Source organism: Balaenoptera borealis (genome assembly GCF_965194805.1).
Source record: "Balaenoptera borealis genome assembly, chromosome: 14".
NCBI classification, from domain to species: domain Eukaryota; kingdom Metazoa; phylum Chordata; class Mammalia; order Artiodactyla; family Balaenopteridae; genus Balaenoptera; species Balaenoptera borealis.
The window spans coordinates 88,073,278-88,101,112 of record NC_138875.1 but is presented as its reverse complement, the minus strand read 5'-3'; the positions used below and the strand labels follow the sequence as shown (position 1 = coordinate 88,101,112).

General features: G+C 46.4%; 1 protein-coding gene across 1 annotated transcript in view; it reads right to left on the bottom strand.

Annotated features, from left to right (window-relative positions):
- The window catches only part of TMEM132C (transmembrane protein 132C), a 382,337-nt gene extending 359,908 nt beyond the window's left edge, over positions 1-22,429 (bottom strand). Inside the window, exon 1 of the mRNA XM_082353213.1 lies at positions 22,198-22,429. Within this exon, the coding sequence (XP_082209339.1) occupies positions 22,198-22,282 (85 nt within the window). The 5' untranslated portion in view covers positions 22,283-22,429. The remainder of the gene's footprint in view (positions 1-22,197) is intronic.
- Between the last annotated feature and the right edge of the window lie 5,406 nt (positions 22,430-27,835).

The following is a 27,835-nucleotide window of genomic DNA, read 5'->3' as shown; positions in this document are numbered from 1 at the left end:
TCAAGCCTTGGGGAAAACAGGAAGTAATCCAGGGACTCCAACCCCATCAAGACTCTCCCTTGTCTGTCATCTATTTCAGCCGCAGTTCCCCCTACAAGGATGAGCTCCATTCACTCAGTTGGGATGACTGCTCCTGGCCTCATCTTCACACCGGAGGGAAGGGACATGAAGCAACAAAGGGAGACATTTTTGGTTGTCACAACTGGGAGAGGGTACTGCTGGCATCTAGTGGGTAGAGGAAGAAACCCTGAACTACAGACAGGGAGGGATGGATTTCAAAGTGCTGCATGAGTGCATAATGGCTGTGAGTTTCGTTCCAGCTCTAAATATTTACTTGTCCTTGGATGTACGCTCAGAAGCCTTCCAGGATCCCCTCCTTGCCTCTGGCTCAAACCATAGGAACCTCTCGCAAGTTTCCCCAGTTCCCTCTTGGCCCTCCCCTTCTGCTCAGGTTAACTGGTCCAGGTCTGAAGGCTGCAGTGCTCGCCTTCACCAGGAGGGCGGCGCCCTCCCCTACAGCTGCTTTCTTTTCTGAAATGATGGAAACGTCCATTCAGGCTAGTCATCCTCAATCGGGAGGTGGGACGTGTCTACATCAGAGTCCCAGGGGTTCGTTTAGCATTTAGAATGCTATTCCATATTTCCTACTGAGAAACTGGAAAATGACTTATGTTTTACGTGAGATGGACCACAGAAGGCCAAGTTCAAATATCTGTTGTTCTCTGGGCTTTTGGAAGATGCGGAAGATGCTCCTTTTTTTCATGTTTTAAATTTTTATTATTATTATTTTTAATAATACCTGCCACTTGGACTAACATCATGGATTCACAAGCCAATATTTCACACATAAAAGTAATTCATTGGGACTTCCCTGGCGGTCCAGTGGCTGAGACTCCACACTTCCACTGCAGGGGGGGCACGGGTTCAATCCCTGGTCAGGGAACTAAGATCCCACCTGACGCCCCGCGGCCAAAAAAAGAAAAAAAGGTAATTCATCAATGGAACAGTATTCTTAAGGAAGGGTATACCTCTCCGGGAGGAGAGGAGAAAAAATCTCTGGATTTTTAGACTTATTTGAAAAGAGCATATATGTTTAAAGTTGAGAAATGCAGGCTTCGATACTGGTTTATTGATGAGAGTCACGTCTGTAACAATTCAACACGCAATTCAGGAGCCTCCAAACTGATAACAGTTTAGTGCGGTGAACCCCGTAATATGATAACTCATTACTTATGATTCTGTGTCCTGTTATCGAACATTCCACTGTGTGTATCTGGCAGCAAAGAATACTCCTTTTTTTATTCTTAAACTCACTCTCTTGGAATATGAGAAAATCCTTCTTCCACCTTTTCCAGAAGCCCTGGTTCCAAGTTATACAACAGAGGATGCAATCGGGAAATTCAAATCACGGAGAAAAAAAGCAGCAGATATCAGATCTGTCCACTGCCATCTGACGCTGCCCCTAGGCCAGTGTTTGCCCAAGTTTGGAGTCTGAGATAATCTGGGGTAAACGCAGAAGGACTTTTAAACATATAGCAGTTATGTGTTTATTTTAATATTTGGGGGGGGAAGCAAAATTAGCATGCAAAACAGTGACTTCTGTGGCAAGTATTGCTTAGGGCAAAGCTCAGACTGAAAGAAAAGATTTGAGATAGAGAAAGACTGTCATGAAGTAAATGGAAGTACGGCTGATGCTAATGATGGCAAAAATTGTTGAGAATCATAGGATAAACTGCAAAAGAGAAAATACTGATTTAGGAGTTATGAGCAGTTTCCTGTCTTTGAAGATGGGGACTCAAACACACCTTTTGGGGATACCTCCTTCCTTTCAAAAAGTCCTCCAAAATGAGTTTCATGAGTGAGTGTGTGTGTGTGTGTGTGTGTGTGTGTGCGCGTGCATGCACGCGTGCTTTCAGCTGCACCCCTCCAAACCAAGGACCCTAAGTTCCTGGAGAAAACTGTGAAGTCACCTTCAACTTGATGCAGATGTTAAATGTTTTGTTTCGTTACGCAAATGAATGTACTAATAGGAGGATGCCCGCAGAGATAGGAACTTTACTTTTTTTTTCTCCTAAATATGGATTTAGATTTCCTGGTGTCTAAAAACTAACGTGTAGTCCTGAGGGTGTGAGCACTCGGTGTGTGTAAGCACTTTCTGCAGGAACAGCTGGAACACCAGGAAGAGATGGTTATGCCCGGGGCAGCGAAGGCAGTGGCGAGAAGCAGGGAGATGTGATTTTCCCTTCAACTGTCACTGAAGGGAAAGCTGTGGGAAGGGGCTTACGTAACAGGCGACACTCGGGTACAGTGGTGGGTGTCGGGCTCCCGGGACTGGAGTGGGTTTGGACCCGAGAATGTATCAGAACAACTGCTCCCAGCAGGACACAGGGGCCCCTGTGGTCCCCTCACGTTCCTGAACATCTTCTTAAAATTCACAACCTGATCTCTGTTGTGCTGGGGAAATGGGGTGCAGGATCTCCTCCCTGCAGCTGGGGGCAGTTTAGGACCCACGCCAGAGAGACAGCTGTGCCCCCAAATGTCTGTCTCTGGGAGACTCTCAGCAACGGAAATTTTTTTTTTTTTTTTTTTTTTGGCCATGCCGCACGGCATGTGGCATCTTAGTTCCCCAACCAGGGATCGAACCCATGTCCCCTGCATTGGAAGCGCTGAGTCTTAACCTCTGGACCGCCAGGGAAGTCCCAACAGAATTCTATAAAGAGGCAGGCGCAGAAACCAAGCATTCTTGAGGTCAGGACATCCCAGAAATAGCTGGAGTGGAGGGGAAGGGGGGAAAGTAGGCTTGTGGGGTCTTCTGGCAGGTTAACTGGGACGTTAAAGGGAAGGATGGGTCCTGCAGGGATCACCAGGGACGTCTAAATGATACTGAGATTACACCGAACATACAATCATCCAAATTCAGAACGCAGTGTCCAGAAGGGCCAGATCCATTGAAACTGAATACAGCTATTACTTCAAAATCAATATGGATCAAATGGAGGGATATTCTACCAAAAAAAATGGCCTATACTTTTCAGGGTTATGAAAGACAAAAAAAGAAAAAAAGGCTGAGGAACTGTTGGTGATTTAAGGAGACTCAAAGGAACTTGACAACTAAATGCAGGTGGGATCCTGGATTGCACTCTGAACCAGGAAAAACTTAGCTTTCTTTTTGCTGTAAATGACATGATGGGACAATTGGCAACATTTGAATAAAGTATGTAGAGAGGCAACAGTACTGTAAACAATGTCCTATTCTTGATTTTGATCACTGTAAAGCGGTTTCTTAAGAGAATGCCCTTGTTTTAAGGAAATAGACACGAAAGGGAGTCATGTGCAACCAATTATGAATATAAGTAGTTTAGAAAAACATACATATATACATACATACATTTAAAATATATAGAGGCAAACAGACACAGAGACAGAGAAAAAGAAACAAACAAAAAGAATGCTAAAGCAAACATGGTAAAATGTTAATTTGGGGGAATTTAGGTGAAAAGTATATGGGATTCTTTGTATGGTTTTGCAACATTTCTAAAGACTAAAATTATTTCCAAGTAAAAAGTTTAAAAAAACATTATGGTGCAGGAAGTACTTTATACACAGTGGGCTTTGTTTAAAGCCGCGTTTCTCAATCAGGACTGAGTTTTCCCCCAGGAGATATCTGGCAATGTCTGGAGACAGTGTTGGTTGTCATAAACGGGGGGCATGGGCGGTGGGGTGCTACTCGCATCTAGTCCTACACAAGGCAACCCCCCAACAAAGAATTATCTGGCCCAAAATGTCAGTAGGGTTCAGAAACCCTGATTTAAATATTTAAAGAAAATGAAGCAAGATTCTTCACCGACACCAGCCATGGAAGTATTGGGAAAGCATCCTCACTTGATACAAGCCTTCTCTCTCTGTCTCTCGACCAACATCTCCACTCATTCTACCCCATCTCTGCCAGGTACACCGGAATCCTGTTTCAATGGATGTAATTTGGTCTGCCTAGCATCTCTTCTCTCCCTTTTTCTGGCACCAACACATAGCTTCTTCTGGAAAGGGCTCTTCTCCTAACTCCAACCATGTGGGCTGGATGGGAACTTCAATATTCTTAGGGCTCCTACTGCTGTAGCCACATGACATTGTGCCCCAGTAGGGCCAGTTCTAGTACCTCACCCTTCCTACCAGAGCTGAGTGGTTGAAGGCAGGAGTGGATAATTGGCTGTCCTGAGGCCACCGCCCAGACTGTTTAAACCACAAAGCGTTTAACTTACTTGGAATCTGCTGTCAAAACTTGAAAGCTGGGCCATTTCACATTTTTAAAAATCCTGATCTCCTGGTTTACTTGAATCATTAAGACTTTGGTGCCCACAGGTGTAAGGATAACAATTGTACTCACCTCCTGGGGTCATTATATATATGTATATGTTTATATATACACATGCATACATACGTGTACTACACACTCACACAAATGAGTGCATTTGTCACTCAAAAGAAGGTCCTTCTAGAACACTACTCACTCATTTGGGAAAAAAGGATGTTTAGATGCATAAAAATACCTTCTCTTAGGTACTACAAATGCAAAGGTATTTTAATTGAGTTCATTTAGGATCCCCTACCCTCGACATCTTGGTAATCGCTGATGCTTACCAGGGACCATTATAGGGGTATCATACACTCTTGCTTTATCCTGTGGACAAGGAGTGTCTGAAACAAGGCAGCTGGCCAGTGTGACGTGGTCCACAGCCATCTCTGCTCAGAGATGGGCACCTTGGCACAGAGAGCTTGCAGCACACTCTTTTGGTTTGAAATGTATAGATGTTTTCTAAGAAGATGATACAGTGAAATCCAAATAAGAATACAAACCAGACTCTTCCCCTTTCAGAATCTCTCAGGCCAACACCTTCAGGAGGGTCCAGCAAGGTGGGCAGTGGATACAATGGCCAGGAGCTGCGTGTCAGAGGTCGAGTGGCTAGAAGAGCAGCCACCTGGGAAGAGGAGCTTGGGCATCACATTCTTAGTGAGGCAAAGGGGGGCAGCCAACACCAGGTGTTGAACCTGAGAGGACTGAGGTGGGGGGAGCAGAGAAATGGCCTGGTATAGAGAGATGAGACAGGAGTTACAAAGAAAGAAAGGGAGAAATCTAGAATGAGCCTTGTGTTGTTGGATTAGCATGGAGATATCTGTGTGAACTCATGGCTTTTGAGACAGACAGAAAGACAGACAGAGGTGTCACTGTGTGTACCACTATTTCCTGACTAGAGCATCCAATCAGCAATGAGCACCTCTAGAGCTTAGACTTTGGTTTCTAAGCACTGTTCTCCACTGAAAGAAACTGAGCTGATTCTAGGACTGGGGCAGGAAAACTACAAGATGAGTCTAGAAATTCTTATATTTAGAAAGGAAGAAAATGCTTAAAGAATATTGAGGACACATCAAAAGGACATAGAAGCCATGATAAAATGGCTCCCACTGCCAAACTGAGGATATTCTGAGTGTCAAAATAACCAGTGATAGTAACGAAACATAAGCCAGAGAGAACAAATGAAACCCATGACCCCATTCTGTTAATAAATTCATAAATGAAGTACTGAAATTCTAATAATAAACACATTGTCCCTGAACATCTTTTCATAGAATATTTATTAATTTTAAAGCAAATAAGGGTAACTTCACAGTAGAGAAGCTTGGCAAGCACTACCTTCACCAAGTGATCAAGTGTGCATCATTAATATTGTGACAAATTCAAATCATGTGCCACCTGATTAAATGCGAAATGGGGAGAGCAGAGCATCCCTTCTGAGACACTCCTGCCAAAGGTGTATAATTGGAATCTAAGCACAAAGAAACATCAGACAAACCCAAACTGAGAGACAAGCCACAAAATAAGTAGGCTGTAATCTTCAAAACTCTCAAGGTCATGAAACTCAAGAAAAGACTGAAGGAAAACAAAGACCCATGACATGAAGGAGATTACTGAGACAACAGGGGATACTGAATTAGGGTCTGAGGATGGTAGAGTAGTCAGGCGGCAACGTTTATTCCTGATTTTCATGCTGTATTGTGGTTCCGTAAGAGTATGTCTTTGTTTGTAAGAAAACACATGGCAAACATTCAGGGGTGGTGAGTGCCTATTTGGTCATTCACTCTGAGACAGCTCAGGGGACCAGAGTTCCAGGCACGTGTTCTTACAACTTGTCCATAGGTTTGAGCTTGTTTAAACATAGTAACAACAGACGTCCAACTCTCTTCCACTATGTCCTAAAGACCAGACACAGGGGGACATAACCTCATCTAAGGAGGCAGGAGGACACTCTGGAGAACAGTATGGAGGTTCCTCAAAAAAACTAAAAATAGAGTTGCCATATGATCCAGCGATCTCACTCCTGAGCAAGTATCTGGACAAAACTCTAATTCAGAAAGATCCATGCACCCCTATGTTCACAGCAGCACTATTCACAATGGCCAAGACATGGAAACAACCTAAATGTCCATGGACAGAGGAATGGGTAAAGAAGATGTGGTACATATATACCATGGAATACTGCTCAGCCATAAGAAAGAATGAATAATGCCATTTGCAGCAACGTGGATGCAACTAGAGATGATCATACTAAGTGAAGTCAGTCGGAAAGAGAAAGACAAATGCCATATCATATCGCTTATACGTGGAATCGAGAATAAGACACAAATGAACTAATCTACGAAACAGAAACAGACTCTCAGACATAGAGAACAGACTTGTGGTTGCCAAGGGCGAGGGGAGTGGGGGAGGGATGGAGTGGGAGTTTGGGATTAGCAGATGCAAAGTATTATATAGAGAATGGATAAACAACAAGGTCCTATTGTACAGCACAGGGAACGCTACTCAGTATCCCGTGATAAGCCATCATGGAAAAGAATGTGAAAAAGAATGTATACCTATGTATCACTCAATCACTTTGCTGTACAGCAGAAATTAACACAACATTGTCAATCAACTGTACTTCAATAAAATAAATTATAAAAAATAAGGAGGCAGGAGGAGAAGGAAGTGTTCCTGGCCCCAGTGAGGGCAGGAGCCTTGGACAGAGGACCCCATACAGGAGTCACAGGCACAGGGGCACACAGAGCAGGTGGGGAGTAAATACTCCAGCCTCGCTCTCTGTCTGACCTCCAACCTCCTACAAGTGCCCTCATTGGCCAACCGAAGACGGCACACAACAGGCACAGGAAGTGCCCCCGGAGGAGATCAGCCTTCCAGGGCACGCAGCAGGATGGAGAGCATGTCTGCAATGTGGGCAAATGGGAAAAGAAAAGCCAAATATACATTAGCCCATTGGACCCTTTACAATAACTCTGTGAGATACGCTTTCCTGGCCCCATTGCACAGATCCAGAAACCGAGTCTCTGTGGGACTAAATAACACGCCCGTATCTACACAATGGAGCAGAAATCTGGCTCAGGCTCGTGTGAACCCCAAGCTTTATTCTTGCTCCTTAATTAGGAGTTATCAGGTGAGGCTGAGGCCCTGATGTGCTGAACCAAGCTCCGTCTGGATCCTATCTTTGTCTCTCCAAGCAGTACTCGGGCCCATCTGCTGCATCTGTCTCTTTTTTTGTCTCTGATGTTGAAGAGATGGCTGGGTTGACAGGCGAGTGATAAATGATGCCTGCTTATCCTTGTTTCAGGCGAGTGTGACACAAACTCAATTAGGAAAACACATCTTCAGGGCTACTTCCTGTTCATACCTACTAGCTCAGGTGGATGTCTGAGCAGGAAAGAGCGACAACTTGTTTGCACGACTTTTCTCTGTCTTCCCTACCCTGTGTCGCTCACACTCCTAAATCTGGAGATGTAGGAATGTTTACTGGGTTTTTTAATGGCCCCAATCATGCACCCCTTTTCTGGTGGCAGCACCCCAATTGTCCTCTGCACCCCACTGTCAGCCCTTGCAATCTCCTCCCACAGCTCCCAGACAGGATAATTAGGGCACGTTGTCTTTTCCAGACCAGGTTGACTGGTTCAGAAATGGCACGTGAACCAAACAGAGCCAAGGAGACACAGTATGACCTTTCCTGTGTTCATCGGGTATCATGTAAAGGATAGTTGATCTTGACTCCACAAGGGTGGGAGCCTGGGACTGCCAAGACCCACCACATACAACCTAAAAATGAAGCCAGCACCATAATAGGCAAAGCAAAGAACTGAAGAAAAAAAACCTCTGATGTCATAATTGAACACCTGGATCAAGCCATAACTGATGACTAATTTTAGTGTAATTTCATCACCCCCACAAGACATCTTGTACCCATCTGCAGTCACTTTTCATTATTTCTGTAATTTACTCAGTTGTTAAGAGAAAGCCCTAATCAAGGGTGTTTTTCACTGTTTACTGTGAAATTCTAGTCTCTGTTTTAAGCTGATTTCTTTCATGTGGCCGTTTCTGGGAACTCATTATCTGCAAAGCAGGGGCCCTCCTTTCTCTCACCTGAAAGGAAGAGGCAAAGAGTACAGAGAAGGATGGCCACTTAAAAATAAAGTCAGTGACTTGAAAATGTGGCCTCTGGCCAGCTCATTTGAGCATCACACTATCATGAACATTCTCACCTCCAATCCAAGGGACAATTTCCGGGAGTGACTGATGGAGAGAAGGAATAGTGGTGGATTCTATTCTCAGTTAGGGACCCTCGATAAAATGATGGCCGTCTAAGGACTTCCAGCACATCAAACTTACCTCCCCATTTTTCTGCACTATCGAGATGTAAGAGATGAGCTTGGGGTGAAAGACAGATACTATGAGAAGCCAAAGACAGAATTAAATCATGTATTCATTTGTTCATTCACTCATTCACCAAGTATTAAGGGCCTCATATGTGCCAGGCACTGGGGCTGATGAGCAAGAGAGATATGTACAATGGTGAACAAAAGAGAAAAGAAATTCTGTTCTCATGGAGCTTAAATTCTAGGGGAGAGGAAGATGGCTAGCCAAATAAGGGAAATCTACGGGTTATCAGGTGGTGATAAGAGAAACACAATAGAAAAGGGGACTAGAGAATGCCATAATGAAGAAGAGCAGATGGTGTAGACAAAGGGAAATGGCTCCAGTAGACACCTACATGTTACCCCACAGCAGGCATGTGCAAAGGTCCTGAGGTGGGAGCCCAGTGGGGTGCTGAGAACCAGCAAGGCGGCCAGTGGGACTGGAACAGGGTGTGCGTGTGAGGGCGCGGGGGTTGAGATGAGGTCAGAAGGATGCTGGGGGCCAGAGTTCACGTCGCACCTGTAGGTCACTGAATACACTGTGGCTTCAGCTCTAAATATGATGGGAGCCTCTGGAGGGTTCTGAGCAGAGGACAACATGACCTGACTGATGGTCAGGAGGGGTCTGAAGGGGGCACCTCCCCAACCAAGGTGCAGCTGCTGTGTGCTGAGGATGGAGGGCATGGTGGGCCTCCTCCTGGGTTATTAAAGTAAGGACTGTCTCTACAGGATTCAAAGTAACTGGATAAGAAGTTGACAGCACCACACCCTTTAGCACCGTGTGTGTTTGCAGGAGAGAAGCTCAAGACATGAGAGAGAGAGAGAATAAAATCCCCCAGATCAAAGACTCCTCGACCACTGAGAAGGGCTAAGAAGCTGATGTTTGCAGACCTCCTGCGTTGTGAACGAGAGAGTGAACCCCAGGACTCCTCCCAGCCAACCTCCCAGCCAAAGCAGACACCTCCTGTCACTGATGGTCCGGGGAGGTGTCCAAGGGCCAGGCCACAGCCGGGGAGATGACTGACCCATAGCGGGGACATCAGCACGACAGAGGAAAACGTTGAGTTTGAAAGCAGATGAGAAAAATCTGCTCTGTGAGTCCATTCACTGGTTACAATTAAAAATGGAAACTAAAGAGAATGGTGACCCGAGGCTGTGTGCTGAGCCAAAAGATTTACATAAACTGGAGAAAAGCTCACATCACCACTTAGGGGGCAAGAGAGATGAAACAGAGCTGGGGCAGAACTGGATAAGGAATTTTTCTCATAAATGAAGATGGCAGAGCGGGAAGCCTTTTAGGGTTGCCTCCTAGGGCTGAGGCATTAGAATCTGACCGGCTTTAGGAACTCAACCCTCACGGAGGAGGGAAGGTCTCATCTGCAAGACGGACCAGTGGCAGAAAATGTTACTGATGCAGCAACTGGACCATGGCTGGTACGAGAGGGATTTTTTTTTTAAATTTTTATTGAACTATAGTAGATTTATAATGTTGTGTTAGTTTCAGGTGTACAGCAAAGTGATTCAGTCATATACGGAGAGATAGATATATAGATTCTTTTTCAGATTCTTTTCCATTATAGGTCATTACAGGATAGTAAGTAGAGCTCCCTGTGCTATACAGTAGGTCCTTGTTAGTTCTCTATTTTATATATAGTAGTGTGTATCTGCTAATCCCAAACTCCTAATTTATCCCTCCCCCGCCTACCCCTTTGGTAACCACAAGTCTGTTCTCTATGTCTGTGAGTCTGTTTCTGTTTCATACACAAGTTCATCTGTGTCATATTTTAGATTCCACATATAAATGGTATCATATGGTATTTGTCTTTCTCTTTCTGACTTACTTCACTTCGTGTGATCATCTCTAGGTCCATCCATGTTGCTGCAAATGACATTCTTGTGTTCTGTTTTACGGCTGAGTAGAATTCTATTGTATGTGTGTGCCACGTCTTCTTTATCCGTTCCTCTGTCGATGGACACTTAGGTTGCGTCCACGACCTGGCTGTTGTAAATAGTGCTGCTGTGGAGGGGTGTTTGATGGAGGAATAATGAATGAAGGGAGGAGAGCCAAAGCAGACAGAAACTACAGAAGGCTCCCCAGGAGCAAAGGTGCGTTGGGAGGTGGATGTCCTTGACTTAGCTGTTGATGCAGACAGAAGAAGCAAACTGACCTCACCGGGAACTGCTCCAAGAGCTTTAACTACACACGTGAGACGCAGCCATCCAACTGGCCTTTGGTTTCCTTCATTTTGCTCTTTGGTTGGTTGGATAGGGTCCTCCTGCCTGCCTGGCGTCCATTCCTTTCCATCTGACAAAGCCCGATTTGTCTTTGGACGCCACACCTTCTGCACTCTCTGCCCTAGTAGTTTGGGTGGAGATGACCTGAGGCTCCCAGATTGGTGTGTCCCAGACCTGACCAATCAGAAACTCCATTCCCCCCCGCCCCCCTTAACAGTGACTGGCTCAGGGTTGGGCCAGGGACTCCAGTGACCACCATGAGAGTCACACCATCAACTTTTTCTACAAGCATTTGGGAAGTCACTTTATTTTCGTTGGGGTGTGCTGTGTGGATAGAATGTAAACCTTGAGCTGCTGGTGACAATGATGACCACTCAGAAATGAAGCCAACACAAAGAACAGAGCAGACAGAGGTGGAAAGAAACAGTGTCTGGTTACATTAATTGACCCCTGGATCCAGCCGTGCCTGAAGCCTACCTGGTATTTTTTCAGTTACCTGACCTAATACATTTTTTCAACACCCCCCCTCCCATTTTTTAATTTAACTTAATTTTTTTTTTTTTTGCTTTGGTACCATTTGCATAAGCTGGGATTTTTGGCATTTGCAACTAAAGGGGTTGAGACTAATGAACTGAATGATCTGGTGCCTATTCAAAGACCATTTCCATTGGGGAGGTGGTGAAACCTTGTGTCAGGGCCTCAAACACAACCTCACTGTTTCCAACGGAGACAAAACCATGTTTCCAGAGCCACTTCCTGTTTAAGGTGTGAGATTTTTATTTTTTAATTTTTTTGTAATTTCGGCTTAAAAATCATCACTAAGCTGGAACTCCACGATAAGAACAGAACCAGCCTTCTGTTCTGTGTGTGTACTGGGGGTGGGATGAGTGTCTTAAAGTTCCTCTGTTTATTTTGCGAATAAGAGAATTGCCTCAAAGGACTGCTAATCTACCCCCATGTGCCAAAGTGGGCAGTGTTATATCCACATTTCTACAGCATTGGAGTCCACAGAGTCGGTGAGGAAACGCGGCAGAAATCAAGCATTATAATTAAGGGGCCAGAGGGACCGATTGAGCAAGAACGATGAAAAGAGTGGCCTGAAGAGGTGGATGAAAAAATTAACCTAAGGGAGGCGTGGGAGCTGCTTTGGATGTTTCTGGTGGCTCTGCGACCCCAGAGGGAGAAGGGTTGTTTAAGACAGTATCAAGAGTGTTATGAAACTAAGCGAAATGGAATTAGGTCTAAGCTGTATTTAAGCATGAAGTACATCAAGGGATGTCTCAGAATCTAAACCCCTGGCTCTCTGTTTAGGCTGATAATAAACAGACACCACACACTCGAGGAGCTTTTCCTATTCCCTGATACCGTCAAATTCACTGTTCTTCTAATTCTTTTTATTTTCTCTGTTTTTTAAAAAAGCATCTATGTGTAGTTTCTATTAGATTTTTTGGGTGATTTTTCTTCTCCATGGCTTTGATAACTACACATATAATAATGGCTGTGATTTATTGACCTTCTACCATGTGCCAAATATTACCATGTGTAAGGGGTTGAATGGTGGCCCCCAAAAGATAGGTCCACTTAGAACCTATGGATGTGGTCTTATTTGGAAACAGAGTCTTTTCAGATGTAATTAAGTTACAGACCTTGGGATGAGGTCATCCTAGATGAGGGTGGGCCCTAAATCAATGACAGGGTCCTTGTAAGACAGAAGGGGGGAAGACATGCACAGAAGCCTATGTAAAGATGGAGGGAGACGGGAGGGATGCAGCCACAAGCCAAGGAAGCCAGGAGCCAACAGACGCTGAAAAGAGGCAAAGCAGGAACTTCCCCTAGAGTCTTTGGAGAGGGCATGGCCCTGCCTGCATTTGAGTTTGGACTTCTGGCTCCAGAACTGGCAGAAAGTAAGTTTCTGTTACATTAAACTACCCAGTTTATGGTAATTTGTTACACCAGCCTCAGGAGATGAACACACCATGCTGAGCAGCTACGCCCATTTTTTCCTTAAAAGAGTCTCACAATCCTACAAGGTAGGCTCACAAGAGCTGTCCTTTCCTCTAAGAATTTCTGCTACACACACACTCTCTGTTGCCTTCTTTTGTAACAGTTCTTCAATCTTTCTCTGGGAGAAATACCCTTCTCCCTTGAATACAAAATGGTGGAACTGTCCGTCAGATCGTCTTAATCTTTTCTAGACAGGGATGGGCCTAAGTAACCTGTTCTCATCCCTGGCTACACCTGAGAATCACCTGAAGAGCTTTTAAAAAGTAAAGATGATCAACCCTACCTCTATGCCCACCTCCACTCCACTACTACAAAGATCCTGGCCCAATTGGTTAGGTGTAGAGTCTGGACGTTAGCATTCTTTAAAGCTTCCTGGTGATTCTAAAGTTCAGCCAAGGTTAAGGGAGTCTTTCTCCCTGGAATCTAAAACATGAGCACAGAGATAAAAACAAAATAATTAGAGCCCCTGTATCCCAGCAGTGGTACCCTGAAACCAGACATCCATGGTAACTACCAGGACTCTTGAACTGGCAACTTCAGACTTTTAGGAAACTGGTCCCTTAGTGTACCTTCGGGGTCATAAGATCCCAATCCCTTAGTCCTTAGGTGGCCCTGATATGTTTCTGATGCTTCTGACCAATTCATCCAGGAACTGGCAGAACAGATACTCAAAACTAAGCTTCTGCTTCCATGATATGGGGCATCCTTACTTAATCCGTAAGTGATAGCCCCCCGTGTCACTGACAACGTGAAGGGTGTGAGGAAGAAAGAAAAAATATTTTTTGGAAGGGGTTAAAGAGGTACAAACTTCCAGCCATAAAATAAATAAGTCACAGGAATGTACTATACAGTATAGGGAATATAGTCAATGCTACTGCAATAACTTTGTATGGTGATAGATGGTTACTAGACTTTTCATGGTGATCAATCCGTAATGTATATAAATGTCCAAACACTATGTTGTACAACTGAAACTAATATAATATTATATGTTGGGACTTCCCTGGTGGCGCAGTGGTTAAGAATCCGCCTGCCAATGCAGGGGATACGGGTTCGAGCCCTGGTCCGGGAAGATCCCACATGCCGCAGGGCAACTAAGCCCGTGTGCCACAACTACTGAGCCTGCACTCCAGAGCCCACGAGCCAAAACTACTGAGCCTGCGTGCCACAACTACTGAAGCCCGCGCGCCTAGAGCCCGTGCTCCGCAACAAGAGAAAACCCCGCTCACCGCAACTAGAGAAAGCCTGTGCGCAGCAACGAAGACCCAAAGCAGCCAAAAATAAAAAATATATATATATATAAATAAATAAATTTATTAAAAAAAATACTATATGTTAACTATACTTCAATAATAAAAATATTATGTAGAGATGACATGGTCTTCTACATCAAGTCTTTGAGTTGCTTAGTATCCCAGACATTTGCAAGTGTGAACTTAACACTCTTAATATACCACTAAGAGCATCCTTAATCAAAAAAATAAAAAAAAAAAGAAATGTACACACTTCGGAAGACAAGGACTTACTCACTCTGGGAGATATCTATAACCATTGTCTTGGAAATTTTGCTAATTCAGACTTTAGCTGGGTTGTATTTTACCTTTGTCCTCTCCTTAGAGGCAGTAATTTCTAAATCCCTAAGGTGTAGAAACAGTTTTGTTCAGCTCAGCATACAGGTAGGAGAGAGAATCAAGTCCTGCAGAGAAAACAGTTTCAAAGATATCAGAAGTACCACTCAGAAATAAAGGCAAGCCAATTAAACATAATTGGTATCCTTCTTCAAAGTATATACAAATAATCTCTAAGTGAAAATTCCCTTAGCCATACCCAGCGTGTAAGATGAATGCACTTGAGAAGGATTATATGTAGAGGAAAAAGTGTTGGGGATATACAGTTTTAAGGTTCTTACACAACATATAAAGCAGTATGACCTCATTTGAATGCAGGCTTTGATTAATTAAAGATAAATTTTGTAAACCTTAGGGCAATGGCTAAATTTTAAAGAGGTATAAATAATGAGCCAATATGGAGATAAAATGGAATCATAAAAAATATACTCAGTAGGAAAGCAGGCAGAAAAAGAAGGAAAAAGAAGTAAAGAACAGATGGCACATAAAGCAAAAAGCAAGATGAGAGATTTTAATATAAACATATCAAAAATTTCATTAAATATAAATGGTCTAAATATAATGATTAAAAGACACAGATTATCAGATTGGATAAATAGGCAAACCCCAACTACATACTCTCTATAAACAATCTACATAAAATATAAAAACACAAATTGGTTTTTTAAAAAACCAGAAAAGATACTACAATGCAAACATTAATCAAAAGTAAGCCGAGGTGGCTGTATTAATATCAGATGAAACAGACTTCAGAATAAGGAATACTTCCAAGAATGAAGAGGGATATTACATAACGAGAAAGGAGTGAGTTCACCAAGAAGTCATTACAATCCTAAGCATATATGTACCTAAGACAGTGTTTCAAACACGTAAAGGAAAAGCTGACAGGACTGAAATGAAAACTAGACAAACCCACAACTTCAACACTTCTGTCGATAACGGACAGAACAAAAAGATTAAAAAATAAGCAGGGATGTAAAACACCTGAACATCATTAGAGATATTAGGAGAATCCTTGTAAATCTTAGGCAAATACTTTTTTAGATGTGACACCAAAAGCACAATTACTAAGAGAAAAAAAATCAACAAACCAAACTTCATTAAAAAATCCTTTGTTCTTCCCAAGACACATACTGGGAGAATTTCTACAAACACCTATCTGAAAATGGACTTGTATCCATAATATATAAAGTGCCCTCAAAGATCAATAATATGAAAATAACAACCAACAAGAAACTGGCAAAAGATTTGAAAAAGACATTCCCCAAAGAAGGTATAAGGATGGTAAGTAAGCACAAGAAAGAATGCTCAACATTATAACTCATAGGATAAAAGTTAAAACTTGAAAGATATACTGCTACACACCTATTAGAACTGTTACATAAAATCAAACTAAAACAAGGGATAACATTAAGTGGTCCTGAAGATATAAAACAACAGGAACTCTTATACCTTGCTGGTGGGATTGCAAAATGTTTCCATGTTTGAAAAAAGTTTGCAATTTCTGATAAAGTTATGTGTACAGTTACCACACCAGCCAGCAATTCCAGTCCTAGGTATTTACCCAAGAGAAATGAACAAACATTCATCTGAAAACCTGTTTGCGAATACTTATAGTGACATTTTTCATAATGACCCCCAAATGGAAGTAATCCAAATGGCTTTCAACTAGGAAATGAATAAACAAACAGTGCTGTATCCATTCACTGTAATATTATGCAGTATTAAAAAGCAATAGGCTATTTGTGGTCTTTTTGATTATAGCCATCTCACAGGTGTGAGGTGATATCTCATTGTGGTTTTGATTTGACGATGAAGGGAACCCTTGGTTACTGTGGGAATGTAAATTGGTGCAGCCACTGTGGAAAAGAGTATGGAGGTTCCTCAAAAAAACTGGAAATAGAACTACCATATGATCCAGCAATTCCACTCATGGGCGTACATCTGAAGAAAATGAAAACACTAATTCGAAAAGACAATGCACCCCGATGTTCATAGCAGCCTCTTTTACAATAGCCAAGATATCGAAGCAACCTATGTGTCCATCAACAGATGAATGGATAGAGAAAATGTGGTACATATATACAATGGAATATTACTCAGCCATAAAAAAGAACGAAATTTTGCCATTTGCAATAACATGGATGGACCTGGGAGGTATTATGCTTAGTGAAATAAGTCAGACAGAGAAGAACAAATACTGTATGTTACCACTTACACGTGGAATCTATAAAATAAAACAGGGACTTCCCTGGTGGCGCAGTGGTTGAGAATCCGCCTGCCAATGCGGGGGACATGGGTTCAAGCCCTGGTCCGGGAAGATCCCACATGCCACGGAGCAACTAAGCCCGTGCACCACAACTACTGAGCCTGCGCTCTAGAGCCCACGAGCCACAACTACTGAGCCCACGTGCCACAACTACTGAAGCCCATGCGCCTAGAGCACGTGCTCCGCAACAAGAGAAGCCACCGCAATGAGAAGCCCATGCACCTCAATGAAGAGTAGCCTCCGCTCGCCGCAACTAGAGAAAGCCCACGCACAGCAACGAAGACCCAACGCAGCCATAAATAAATCAATAAATAAATGTATTAATAAAATAAGATAAAATAAAAAATAAAACCAAACTAGTGAATCTAACAACAACAAAAAAAAACAGACTCACAGATATAGAGACCAACTACTGGTTACCAGTGGGGAGAGGAAAGGGGGAGGGGCAAGACAAGGACAGAGGATTAAGAGGTACAAACTACCATGTATAAAATAAATAAGCTACAAGGATATACTGGGCAGCCCAGAGAATACAGACAATATTTTATAACTATAAATGGAGAATAACCATTAAAATTTTGAATCACTATGTCATATACTTGAAACATAAGATACTGTAAATCAACTATAGCTCAACTTAAGAAAAAGAACAAAAAGGAATAGACTGTTGATATATAGGTGAATATTAAATGCACCGTGCTAAGTGAAAGACAGATGATTCGAAAGCTGCATACTGCACGACCCCATTTTTATGGAATTCTGAAAAAGGCAAAACTATAAGGACAGAGAACAAATCAGTGGTTGCCAGGGGCTGCAGGTATAGGGGGAGGAGGTGGCAGAAACACCCAGGAATTTGGGGGCTGATGGAAGTGTTCTTTATACCTCAGTTATGTTCGTGTTTACATGGCCATGTGCGTTCATCAAAATGAAAACTCTATCCTCAAAAGGGTGAATTTTTACTGTATGAAAATTACATTAACAAACCTTACTTTTAAACAACGCAGACTGCTGTAGAGATATTCTATCCATCAGACTTTCCATTTATTCCATTAATTCAGTAATACTCCCTTTCACTCCAATAAAAATGTCAAAGATTCGTTTTTATTAACCTTGCTTCTCATGACTATGGATGTTATGAAATATCTAATACATCCAAAGGCTTTGTTTTAACCCCTGCTCATGAAAGTGCTAACTGCTAATATAATTGAGAGTTTTGGGTTCTTCTCTGCCCAATTCTAGCCACATTTGTGATTAAGCTAAGGATGAATATTGAGATAAAGGAGGAAGAGCTGAAAGTGCAAATTCAAATGGCTGAGGGGAAGGGGCCGGCAGGTAAGGGGTGGGGGAAGAGAAGCACTTAATAAACACCCCACCCAGGGGCCGGGGCGGGGGACACCCACGCACAGCCTTGGCACGATGTAGCCTTACGGGAATGCGCACCCGAGGTCGGCAGAGCGCCCACCCTCTTAGGGGAAATTGGAAATCCCAATTTTTGTATGTGAATTCTCCCAATTTGAGGGGGGGGTGCTGTTCAGTTTTTCATTTTAAAAAGCACTGTGGACAGAACAGTGCTTGTGAGCAGGTCATGAAGTTTGCAAGCGCTGGTCTAGAGCCCTGGGTTGTAGAGCAAGAGAACTAGGACAGGCCTAGGAGTCTGGTGGTTTCATAGAATGGCTTCCGAGAAGCTGAAATCACTTCTAGGAAGCTTCAACGCAGCAGGGAGTTTCAACTTGGGTCGGAAGCGGTGTGTGCTTAATGCAAAGAGTGTGTGTGTACTTTAAGTATAAGGAAAGCCAAGGCATGAGCCTTACACGTGAAATCTAAAATATGAAACAAACTAGAGAATATAACAACAACAATAAAACAGACTCACAGAGAGAGAGACACACTAGTGGTTACCAGTGGGAAGAGGGTGCACGTGGGAGCCGAGAAGGACCTCTCCCCCCTGACAACCTCTTCCTACTCATGACACCCGCCCCAGCCCCTAAATCCCAAATCAGCAGTTCAAAATCCCCAAAGCTCTGACTATCCAAAGGTTGGCTGGCTGGTTTTTAATTCTTTTGGTGACCATGGCTGCTCTAAAGTACAACGAAGCTATCTGGGGACTTTATCCTCTTCTATGTATATACTCACATCTTTCATGCAAAATGACTTACGTGTCCAGTTACGGATGCAACTCCACACCCAGCCTGGGCGTGTCAGACAATATACATGGATGATCCTGGGCCTCTATCTACCTACCTACCTTCTGAATTGTGAAATACACCTGGCCCCAGACTTCCCAAAAGAGATTTCCGGCCTGTGTGACCTTCCCGGGGGCCCCCTACGTGACTGACAACCATCACTTCACCTCTGACAGCATCTCAGCCTACCACTGCCCTTTCCTCCCCTTTACACGGGGCCAATTCCTCAACCTGTAACTCAACGACACTTCACGTCATCTACCTCAGCCCAAGTCTTAAATCTTAGGAAGACTCCCTTCTTTCAGTGCCCTGGTCTATTTTTGGAACCGCCCAAGAACAATGATTCTGTTCCAAACCCTGAGGAATTGCAGAGCCTTAAATCCACAGTTGAACATCAGCTTGCAATTGGTATTAAAAACTGATCAGTGGTTTTGAGGGTTCCAGAAATCGGCACTTAAATCCTTGGGCAAGAACAGTCAGCGATGGATTTTTTTTTTTTTTAAACGACAGTACAAATTTAAACAAGGGTCAGAAAACTTCCCTCCCTATAAGAAATTCATGGAGCAAACATTTTCTTTACAGAGGTATCTGATAGGGTGAATGTACTGCTGCTTATGACCACGAGAAACAAAATGAAAAATATTTTGCAGACCCATCTGCAGTGAAAACTGCCAAGCAAAAGCGGGAAGAGAAAACCCCACCAAATCAAGGTTGCCCTAAGCCATGGGGAGAGGTGGCTTTGGGGGGAGGGGTGGGGCATCTCCCCCTAACCTCTAACACCCTCACCACCTGCTGTGTAAATAGCATCTTTAAAACAAAATTCCCAGGCTTCCCTGGAAGCGCAGTGGTTAAGAATCCGCCTGCCAGTGCAGGGGACACGGGTTCGAACCCTGGTCCGGGAAGATCCCACATGCCGCGGAGCAACTAAGCCCGTGAGCCACAGCTACTGAGCCTGCGCTCTAGTGCCCGCGAGCCACAACTACTGAGCCCACATGCCACAACTACTGAGCCTGCGCTCTACAGCCCGTAAGCCACAACTACTGAGCCTGCGTGCCTATAACCTATGCCCCTCAACGAGAAGCCACTGCAATGACAAGCCCACAACCAAGAGTAGCCCCCGCTCCGCTCGCCGCAACTAGAGAGAGGCCACGCGCAGCAAGGAAGACCCAACGCAGCCAAAAATAAATTAAATAAATAAATTTTTTAAAAAATTCCCAATTCCACTTTCCAACAAAATTGCTGTCCCTGGCCTCTTCCACGTGGACGTTTCTAATGGCCACTTCTCTAAATCAAAAGTAAAATCCTCTAAATGGTGGGGGGGGGGAGGAACGTGAGCTTTAATTAAGAAAAGTCCACAACTTACTTCACAGAGCACATTCAGCAGTCAGAGTTCCAACCTGAATGAATCCTCTCACAGACGGAGAAAGCCTGATCGGGGACTTTCACCCTTCGCTCAAATTAAAATGACACCACCTTCCTCAACGAAGTGCTTTCTACCCATTAAGTCACTTTATCATCGCAACATCTCATTTTGGGAAGGAATTTTTTTTTTTTTTTGAACGGCCACTTTCCATTTGGGGAAACCGAGTCCTAGAAATGATAGAACCCAGAGCTCACGGCAGAATCAAGTAACCAGATTTTCTAACAGATTTGTCCTCTGTAATAAAACAGAAATATGTCCCCCATCCCGTCACACACGCGCGCGTGCCCATGCGCGCGCGCACACACACGAACGCACACACACACACACACACACACACACACGCACACTCCTGTTTACCTGGAGCTCTTGGGAGAAAGGGACAGTATCTAAAACAGCAATTTTGTCCGGTTGGTGTGTCTGGGGACCTGCACCCTTAAGGAAAGCAGATTTTTCTGGAATTCCAGCCGGTGCGCAGTGACTTTTGAAAAGCAAACGTTACGTGGTAACATCAACTGGCAACTTGTCTCTGCGAATGCATTTCCAGCTCAGCCTGAAGAGCTTTAGGCGGGAGAGAGCCGTGATTCTCATCCGGTTGGACTCGGTTTACCCGCTCAGGGCCCGGGGCCGGGGCCGGAGCCGCGACGCAGCGCGAAGGGCAGGGACACTTGTGCGCATCTCGCTTTCACCCGATGGCCCCGAGACTCTTGCCCCGGCGCAGGCAGCGGAAAAACGGCGCCCCCAGCCCACTCTCCGCGCGCTGACCCGCACCCGGTTCCCGGCCCGGCCTCGGGGCGCGCAGCCGCCGTCCCCAGAGGAGCGGGGCTTCCTCGCGCGGCGCCGGTGGCCCCCGGGCTCCGAGACCCCTCTCCCCGCCCCTCCCGCCGCGGGCCCGGGCCCAACACGCACGTAATCAAAACCTGCATAATAATACCAACCTTTCCTGAGTCTTCTGGGCACTAAGCGTTCCCTCCCTGAATTCTCTTAAACCCAAGACAAGGAAATCATTCCCATTGCAGAGATGAGGAGACTGAGGTGGAAGGCCCCCCAGGACCCGGCTGCTGGGAAGCCCAGGTCTGATTCCGACTTGTAGCCCCAGCTCTCCCACCCGCGCAATCACCTTTACGCGCTCCTAGACCACACAGGACCTCGGCGGGGCGCCCGGAGGGGGTGCCGGGTTTCTCCCGAGCTGAGGTCCCCGGGAGCTGCGCATTCCTTCAGGGGCCAACGCCGGCCCGAGGGACCCCATGGCGGGGGAAACGGGGCACAAAGGGCCCGGTCTGCCCTCGTGGGTCACCAGTCCCAGTCCGACTGAGCTGGGGAGGGGGACGCCAGGCTGCGGGGGAAGAAGGCGCAAAGAACCCGGCTGCCCGCTCCCGGCCCCCCAGCTCCACGTCGTGGCCGTGCCGGGTTGCTCTGAGTCTTCACGGAACTCGAGGACGGTGAACACACACAGAGTGTCCCTCAGCCACGCCCCCTCCTCACCCCGGGAAGCACCCCGAACCCGGAGACACTGGGTCAGCCAATTTCGCCCCAATCCCACGGACGCGGCGCCCAACGGGGCTCGCCCACCTAGGGAAGGGGCCGCTCCGCGCCTGGGAGCCAGCGCCCTCACCCAGGTCCCCGCGACACCCTCACCCTTCGGTTCCCCCCGCCCGGGCTCCTGGGGACCGCGGGGAACTTCCCGAGCGCCGGCGCGACCGACGCCCCCCGCCCCCGGCCTCTTACCTCTGCCCAGCAGCGCGGCCAGCACCAGGCTCAGCGCCCGGCACAGCGGCGCCACCCGCCCGGGGGCCGCGCCCTCGGAGCGCATCCTGCGTCCCGGCAGCTCAGGCCGCCCGCCGCCCGCCGGGGGCGCAGGGCCCGCTCGTGGTCCCCGCCGGCTGTCCCATGCCCCGGGGCCACCCCCGGCAGCGAGTCGGCCGGCCGGGCTGCGGAGCCGGTGCTCACGCCCCGCCCCTGCCGGGTGCACGCCGCGGCGCCTGCGGATCCGGCGGAGACTCGCGCTCTGGCCGGGACAACTTTTCTCCAGCCGCCGCGGCAGCCGCGGCCCGGCCCGCCCCGCCCCCAGGGCCGCCCACTCGGCCCCGCCCCCCGGAGCCCGCCCCGCCCCCAGCCCCGCCCCGGGCCGCAGGCTGCTGGAGGCTGCCGGGGAGAAAGTGCGCGGGTCCCGGAGCCGGCGCGCGGGCGAGGGGGTGGGGCGCGCAGGGGAGCGGGCTGCGCCCGCGGGGTCCCTCCTCCTCCCTGCAGCCTTCCGCCTTCGTGCCCTGTGGCTCGCGTCCCGGAGAGCTCTGCGCAGGTACCGCGCCGCAACATGGAGCCGGACGCTTCCCATCGGCAGCCTCCGGGGTCCTCACTCGCCGCACCTGAACTTCAGGTTGTCCCCTGATTCTTTGCCTTGAGAGCTGGGGGCATCTGGAATTAAAACTCCCCTGCAGCTGATGCGGAAGGCTCTCCCAAAGAGATTGTTCAGTGGGAAACAGCAACGGGCAGGACAGGCTCGAGAGGGACACGGTTTCTACAGAGGCGTGCGCACATGTGTATATATTTGTGTGTGTGTAGCAAGACAACGCAGTATCTCAGGAAGAGTACTGGAACGCTGGGGTGACGGAAAGGTTCGTTTTATACTGTATATCCTTCTATATTGTTGGATATCGCCCCCATGCCCATGTGTTTTTAGTCACTATTCTGGGGGGAAATGCGCCCTTCCCCAGCCAGACTTGCTCCTGCAATAGCTTTTTCTCTGCAGATGCAGACAACGACTCGCCACCCCACTTCGCTCCCCAAATCTCTTCTCTGTGACGTTCCCAGCGCTGCCCTCCCTCCCCGCGTGGATCCCAGCTGCTTGCCTGCGCGGTGACTGATACACATGCTCGGGGCCTCATCTGTTTCCCAGGGATTAGCAATCTGAATGCAGGACCCCGACTCCCCCTCGTGTCCGTGAGTGAAAGGCAGTGCGTTCTGAGCCCAGCAGCCTTGCCCTAGAGGCCCAGCCCTCCCCCGGCTGGCGCGCTTCCCCCAAACCCCATAGCCTAGCCTGGCGGTCCCCTGGGGTCCTGGGCTCCTCAGGGGCAGGGCTCAGGGGCCCAGCTCCCACCCAGGCTGACTCGGTCCAACCTCAGAAAAGAAGCCCACGGTGTTGTCATGTGTCACCATCGCTCCTGGTTACCAGAGGCAGGAATGAATTTCAAAATAAAAGAAAAAAAAATATCCTTGATCAGGTGAGAAAAAACAAAAGTGAAACGTCTTGAGCACTGCAAATCCGTTTCTGCTGTCCCGACTCAGTTACAGGGGATCATGAGCCAAGCATGATGGGAAGTTGGGGATTGGGGGCAAAGGGTCTGAAGGCACTCCCCATCCCTGGAGCCCTTCTCCCAGCTGGACGGCCTCCAGAGGACGAGGTCTCACTGGTCCACTCTGCTCGCCTTATGTAGGCAGAAGGCAGCTGGGAAAACTAGCCAGGCCAGAAAGGAAACTGCAAAACCTTGGTGCTCATAGGCCTGGGTAGCAGAGACTTCATTTTTTAAGTGGGTTATGCTGATAGCTGCCCAATTTTTCAGTTCATTCAGCTAGTCTACACATAGCCTTGGGAGACAGTCATAGAGTAGACTCGGGCTCCTGAAATGGAAGGCACATTTCCTCCTCATTTTTATTTGTTACTTTGAAAGTCACTGGAGAATAAATATTTTTTTCATTTAAATGCTTCTAGTCTCAGTGAGAAATACAACATAGCCCATCATTTCCTGACTGAGTGGTTGGGAGCTGCTTCCTCTCTCCCTCGTGTCTGATAAGAGAAACGAAAGAAAAAGCCCCCAGTTATGCCGGCCACTCCCCTGCTCTACTTCGTAGGGTCAGCATTTGGTCGGCCTCACCCTCCCCACGCACATCGTTTCTTTACTTCTGGCACAGAATATCGCCCTCTCTACTGCACAGCCAAATACAGGCTGTGGTCCAGGACTCCATGGTTCAAATAATCAGAAAGGGCGAAACTGAACAGACCACGGGGGAATACATAAAAATTCTAAATGAGAAGAAAAAGGAGAAGAAGAGCCTCAGTCAAGTAAATCCACTACACAGTCCCCAAAGGCATCTGCCATCCTCGGGTGTTCCAAGTCTCAGATGTGCCTTGAGACCACAAAGTCTCCTAGCATCGCCTGTAAGAGACTTTCCTGCTTCTTCCAGACGGACAAAAGGAGACCCAGGTAATGGATGCTTCTCTTCCGCAAATCTCAGTTTAGGATCCCATTTAATCTACCACCTTCTAAAAACCAAGCAAGCACACACAAAACCAAACAAAGGGATGATGTTGTTGATTTATCTTTTTTAGGAACCCACCCCCCAAAACAGAGGTGTGAACTTAGAGGTTCATGGGCAAAGAGTTTCCTGTATTTATTTTTTTTAAGGCATGTATTTTTTAACCCCCAAATCATTAATTCCTTAACTTAGATTACTTCCAGATGCTTTTCTGAATTTCATAACCAACATCAGAGACCACTAATCTCCTCAAAGGCTATTGCAAAACTCCTTGTGGGCTTTGGGCACATGGAGACAATTAACATGATTTATAGGAGAGAAGAGAGATTGGAAAGAGGAAACCTGCTGTTTCCACATGTGCCCGGGGTGCATAAGTCAAAAAGGCAAGTTCAGATTTTTTTTGTTGTTCATGCTTAAATTCCAAATTCTTAACTTAATTGCATAAAATGAGGGTTGGAACTTGTGAGTTTAGCTCAGGAATTTCTTATAAGGTTTGCCTCTAAATAGGGGACCTCTAGGTATATGTTACTAAGAACGTGGAAAAGAAAGGCTATATGTTGGCCTCATGAGGCAGCTATAGTCGTCTTGCAGATCTAGTGGCAAGTCCTAACTATGGTGCTTGCTATTAAAGATGAAAAATAAGGAAGGCAGGCAGGCAGGTATATGTTTAGCACTCTGTGCTGGCACCTTTGTTATTGTACATAGACGTCATCTCATTTAATGCTCTAAATAACACTAATGGGAGTACTATTGTTGTCCTTTGACATTTCATCCATTCTTTCAACAAATATCTGTCTACTGCTTACCATTTGTCAGGCTCAGGTATGGGGTTCTAGCAGTGAACAAATCAGATGAAGGTCCTAAACTCATGGATCTTATAGTCTAGGGGACAGACTCTCAGGAAATATACAAATAAATCCATCCTAGAAGCCAGTGATAGGTGCTATGAATAAAACTAAAACAGAATAAGGGGAAAGTCTGATTTGGGGTTACAACTTTAGAGAGGGCAGATGGAGTGGGTAAGCTGGCGGATTTCTGAGAGAAGAGCTTTTAGGGAGGAGAAAACCAAAAGTGCAAAGACCAGGAAGCAGAGGAAAAAATGATCTCACCCCCTGCCCCTCAGAACAGCTCTGGCCTCTTGTAGAACACAGCCTGTAGGGGGCAGCAGAGGAAGCCTGGAGTCCAGTTAAGAGCTGACTGTGGGAGGGTAGGAGGGATGCAGGCCCGGATGGGGAAGGTAGCAGGGAGTGGGTGAGGTGGAGGCGTGGACCAGTTAGGCTGCCCGCTCCAGGCGAAGGCAAAAGCCTTGCCGATGGATGGCTGTGAGCTGTAGGACAGTGTTAGAGTCCGGGGTTTCCCCAGTGGTACCCTTCAGGGAGGAAAGAAAGACGGGGGCAAGCAGTCTTGGGGGTACCTTGGGGCAGGTGGGAAACCTGAGGCTCCAAGAGGAACTTCAGTCACTTGCTAGTACGTGGCAGTGGTGACATCGAAAATCAGCTCCCCACCTGCCCCAGAGGTGGTGTGGTCAGCTTGTAGCCGCCAGCTTAAACTCTGGTTTTACGTTGGTAAGATCCATAACCCTTGTTTTAACAAATTCTAGGGTCTCACGCAGCCTGGCTAAGGTGGGGCTGGGTAGGTAGGGGGGAGTGGGCTGTAGAAACAACACGTCCTTCCCCACTCCCCACCCCTACTCCGTGCTGCACGTGGATAAAGATTGCAACCTTGTGCCATCCAGTAAGAATCTAACTATTAGGGAATATTTACTGGGGGCTGTCACCACCCACTCTTGATCATTTATGTGTTTATTTGCTTATTATCTATCTGCAGCTTCCCCCATCCCATGTCAGCTCCATGGGGTAGGGGGCTGGCGGTTGACCTGTTCACCCCTGTGTTCCCAACCCCTAGGAGGGTGTGCCCCCAAATTAGCACTTGTCTGGTGAATGACTGTCGTGAAGCTGTAGATTACCAGTCCCATGTTACTAACAAGGAAACTGAGATTCACACATTTTTACCTTCAGCTCACTTAGCCAGTAATAGTAACAATAATGACGAGGACAATATCCTTCATTAGGTGCTTGTTAATTGCCAAATAATCCTGTTGACAACCCTGTGGATGTGTACCATCTTTATCCCATCTTACAGACCAGGAAACTGATGTCAAAGAGGTCAAGTGGCTTGTTCAAGGTCACCCAGCTGGGAGGTGGCAGAAGTGGGGCTGGATCTATAATCATTCATCCCACTCAGCTGTGTTCAAGTGTGTGCTTAGCTCTGCCCGTTCCCTACACCAGGTGTCCTGGTTACCTGTGTTAGGTCCCGCTGGCCAGGCAGCTCTTTGCATCAGGTTTCACTTGCTAGACTTTTCTGTTTTTGACAAACACTGAAAAATCATTCCTTTGTAATTTCCGCTTAACCTTACAGACAACTCCACGGCACCTTGGGCTGCCCTGTGTCTCTACTGGAACTCCGCCTCTAGGGAGATGAATTTCCCCTGAAGAGATCATGGGCCCAGCTTCTCCAGCTGAGGTGCGAGATGCAGGTGGCTTTCGGCTTGTGAGAACAACGTTTAGGACTGATGCTCAAATGCCTCCACACCTGACCCAGATCCAATTTCCCTGCCGCACTCCCAGGCTTTTATCACCCTGCTAGAGACCCACAGAGTGGATTTTCCACCCCTCACCCTTCCACTGGGGGTTCAGTAGTCCATTTAGTAAAAGAAGTGGGTTAATGTAGCTTCAGATGGTTACAAACGGAAGTGGTCACACTGACATTTCCTTAACTATATGCCGCATCACCGTCACCATCTCTGACATTTATAGATCTTTTACTTTGTGCCAAGCACTGTTTCCAGTACTTTCGCATGTGTTCGCTCATTTAATCCTCGCAACAACCTTATGACTTCACTGTTCTTAGTAACTCCATTTACAAACCAAGAAATTGACATACAGAGTTTAGGTAACGTATCCAGGGTCACAGAGCTAGTAGTTGGCAGAGCTGGGATTCAAACCCAATTACTCTGGCTATAGAATCCCTGCTCTGAGTAATCAATTCTCAGTCTTTGTTCTGCGTACACACCACCTTGAGGACTTGTTAACACGTTGATTTGATTCCGTGC